The 3,764-nt window shown below is 45.9% G+C and overlaps 1 protein-coding gene across 1 annotated transcript in view; it reads left to right on the forward strand.

Moving 5' to 3' along the window:
* The window catches only part of LOC104286224 (BEN domain-containing protein 2-like), a 175,368-nt gene that overhangs the window by 169,879 nt on the left and 1,725 nt on the right, over nucleotides 1-3,764 (forward strand). Inside the window, exon 7 of the mRNA XM_009884805.1 lies at nucleotides 3,431-3,700. Coding sequence (XP_009883107.1) covers nucleotides 3,431-3,700 — 270 coding nt within the window. The remainder of the gene's footprint in view (nucleotides 1-3,430; nucleotides 3,701-3,764) is intronic.

Here is a 3,764-nt window from a genome sequence, read left to right on the forward strand (position 1 = left end):
GAAAGTGAAATTAATTGATTTTCCATCACTGAGGTGTGGTAGAGGAAACTGAATTATATTACCTTCATTTGTGTATATTAGGTACGTGAAACTTGTTTTAAAAACTGGGTAACTCTGAATACTTTGTGTGCAGTGAAGCAGCAATCTTTAAAAAAACAAAACAAAAAAAACCAAACCCAAAACCCCAGCCCATACTTTAGGTTGATTTTTATTAAAGGAGAAATATAATATAGCTATCATTGTTAATACCAACATTGAAAATGTACTTTAATTTAAGTCATCTCCATGTTGACTTATGATTTTGTGCCATGTACTCGGTGTACATAGTATAAAAAAGGAGTCCAGGAACCACAAACCAGCTCTTTGGACAACTCCGAACTGTCTCTTGATCCCAGATCTTCAAACGTTTCCCCTTTTGAGGCTTAGGGACTTTGGAGCCTTTTCACTCAGTCTGCTTACTGACCTTGATAATAGGTGTTTAGCGTATTACATGTTTAGCAGCCCTGGGATTGCTTCCTTGGGTGAAACCAAAAACTGCTTTACAGGGTGCAATGGGCAGTTGTGCTAGAACTCCGCTGTACCTGGCAGTTGGCTACTGCCAAGCTGCAGGCTGCGGGCAGGGCTGTGAAATATTTTTAAGTGTACATATGTACTTTTTTTTTTTTCTGGAGCGATCACATGTTCAAGAAGCAGGTGCACTGGAAGTATGGAAAGGTATGCTTCCACGTAGGAAAGGTGAGGAGGGGGAAAACCTCACCCCAAGCCCATAAACCTGCATCGAAGGCTGCACCTAACCTTTCTCTCCTTCTCCTTCCCCTCACATGGTGGGGGCCTCCAGGGGCAATATAGGACCACGAGCTCAACAACATATATTTATACGATCCCAAAACCATATAGGTTTCAGCGTGGAAAACAGCATTTGCCTATGCCTTGAAAAAAAAACCCAACCAGTCCCACGGGCATTTCTTCAAGGTAACTGATGATGATAGATGAGCTCTTCTTCCCCTCATCTAGATATTTCCTCTGCCTCCAACACTGTCGCCTTTTAAAGCAGCAGTGGGGGGATTTTATTATGTTTTATACTTTCATCTTTGGCAGTGATATCTCTCTGTGGGTCCGTACAGCATGCTAATCCCTCAAGTCTCTTACGCAGTATAATTTTCATCTTAATTTTTCTATTTCCCAACGTTAAATGGGTTTGCTAGGGGAACAGGGGGTCATTTCCTGTCCCCGCCAGATCATTCATTCCCTATGAAAACACCGCGATCTCACGCTTCTCAAGCAAACAGAAACATCGGGAAGAGCCGGTGTCATGTGCAAAGTACTTGGCTGTGCTGCAGCAGCTGGAGGAGCAAAGATGCTGGTGTACGCTGCAGAGACCACAGGGTATTAAAATGGTCATTTTAAAAAGAGGGAGGGAGAGATTATATAAGAGCAGTAGAAAATGGCTTTTTAATTCCTCAACAGAAAAAACGTCTGTTTTTTTCCAGCTTGAATCTGCTGAGTGGTCTCCTCATTGTCTTTATTTTTAGAAACGATTGCTCTTCTGTTTGTGGTTTGTTTTGTTTTGTTGTTTTTTGTTTTTTTTTTCAAAACAAGACTGGCCCAATTATTTTGGTACCGATACTTGTCACTGTCTGAATAAGGGATTTGATTTCTGCTCCTGTTTTTTGGTGCCTGGGCACCTCTGCCTGCCTGTAATCTGTCTCAGCCAAGGCTGGAAAATGAAACAAACAAAAAAAACCCTTCAACCCTGTATTTGTGAATGTTTTCTGCAGAACATTTCATGAGATGAAAAAAACCCAGAATTATTCTCCTTAAGCCAGCAGCAGGAGGGGAAAAGAAATGACTCATCTGTTTACTTTTAAAAATCCTTTTTAAGAACTCAAATGCGCCTGATAAATTATTAGCATTTTACCCAGCCAGCCTCCACTATTAACTCCCAACATCTCTGTAGTCTTGCGTACGCCGTGGCATCTCGCTGCCAAACCCAAGAATTTACAGGTCTCAGGAGACACTCTGGAGATTTCCCGCCTCCCTGCCTTGGCCATTTTTTAGCCTTTGTTCGTGGGGTTTGCTGGTTTTCCCCCCTTTTCCCTGTCCCCTCTTAGTTTGCAGGTTTGTCGGTCCTACAAACATCTATGCAAGCAAATAATTTCTGGAAATGCCAGAGCCGAATGGAGCTCTTCGCATGCTCTCAGAGACATCCCCAGGCTGGGACTCCTCACCCATCCGATTTTGGAGTAGTGCTGCCTTGCCTATCATCCCAACACCAGCATGCCTGCGGGATGTGGGGAAGCGCCTCACTCCCACCAGCCCGGCCAGCCGGTGGTGATGACACGTTTCGCTCGCAGGGAGCAGGTTTCAGCCGTGTGCAGGTGAAAAATGTAAATTTGGGGTGGGCCGGTGCTTTCCCATGGTAACAGAGTTGAAACCGGACAAGTTTCCATGGTGATTATTACTACGGCGGATGCGCTGCGCACTTCAGGAGAGGCACGGGCGGCGTCTAGCAGAGCAGCCAGCCCCCAGCCAAAGTATGCTGGCAGCAGCTCGTGGGGCGGAAATTATTTATCCACCTAAATAAATGGATGCACAGCGCTGCTAATTTGCTGCCTTTTTTTTTTTTTTTTCAGGGGGAGAGGGGTGTTAATCTTCTTAGGAAACAGGCTGCAGATTTCACCGCGATCATGAATGGGAATCATCTCTGCCCTTTCTTTAATTGCCATTTGCTTGGTTAATTCAAAGGGTTGGGCTGTCAAAATTAATTTGAAGTTGCTTTGACATTTTTTTGTTTTTTCTTTATTCTTCATGTCTTTTATGACTCAGGTGCCTGGTTTGCATTACTGTCTCCATCTAGCTCTGTGGCAGGGCAAACGTCAGGGTTTGGTTTGGGTTCGCTCTTTCTCGCCTGCTCGCTTTTAGTAAATCCCACTGGGACAAAAAAAGGATGAGTGTTTTAGGGGAAGCAAGGACCCTTCACCCGCAGTGTAAAATTTCTTAGCCATGTTATTTTTAGAAATGTTTGTTTTGGGGGCTTTTGTTGAGTTAAAACAGCGCGCTGTCACTTGGCTCTGCCGTGCACTGTCATTACGTGAAGCTTTGTTTAAAAACGTTGAACTGGCGGCGCAAGTCCTTGTTTCAGGCTGCGCACTGGGGTGGGGGGGTTGGCTGCAGGCAGCCCTCGAGGCCTTTCAAATTATCTGTGTTTATGGCTAAATATAAGTTCCTCAAAACTCTTCGTACAACACTCATGGATGTATGTATATCTAGCATCTCTGTATATATACTACATGGTATTATGGAGCCGTTAGCCTGAAGCGTGGAAACGTTTAATGGCTTTTCTTTGGCGATGGGGTCTTTAAAAGCAATTGCAAATATTATTTTAAGGAGGAGATTTATGCAGTGCCTAAAATATGTTTCTGGCTTGCAGGCCAAATTATGTCGGTGCCGATGCTCCTGGCAGCCCGGAGCCGCCACGGGTCCCGCTGACGGCGATGTAGAGGCGGCGCCGGCAGAGCCCCAGAAGCCCTGCAACATGGAGGAGCTGTACAAGGACACCCCAAACCTGCCCATGGATGTCACCAGCTCGCCCTCAGCGATGGCCAACAACAAGCTAGAGAACGGGGTGGCCCAGCTGATCACGGCGGAGGCCTGGAACATCAACTCAGCCGACCTGATGAAGAAGGCCCTCTCCCCACTGGTGACCGTCCCCGCACCTTCCATCCTGACACCGCCGGCTGAGTCACAGAGCGGGGTGGCCCTGA

This window comes from Charadrius vociferus, unplaced genomic scaffold (assembly GCF_000708025.1).
Source record: "Charadrius vociferus isolate BGI_N301 unplaced genomic scaffold, ASM70802v2 scaffold200, whole genome shotgun sequence".
Lineage (NCBI taxonomy): Eukaryota > Metazoa > Chordata > Aves > Charadriiformes > Charadriidae > Charadrius > Charadrius vociferus.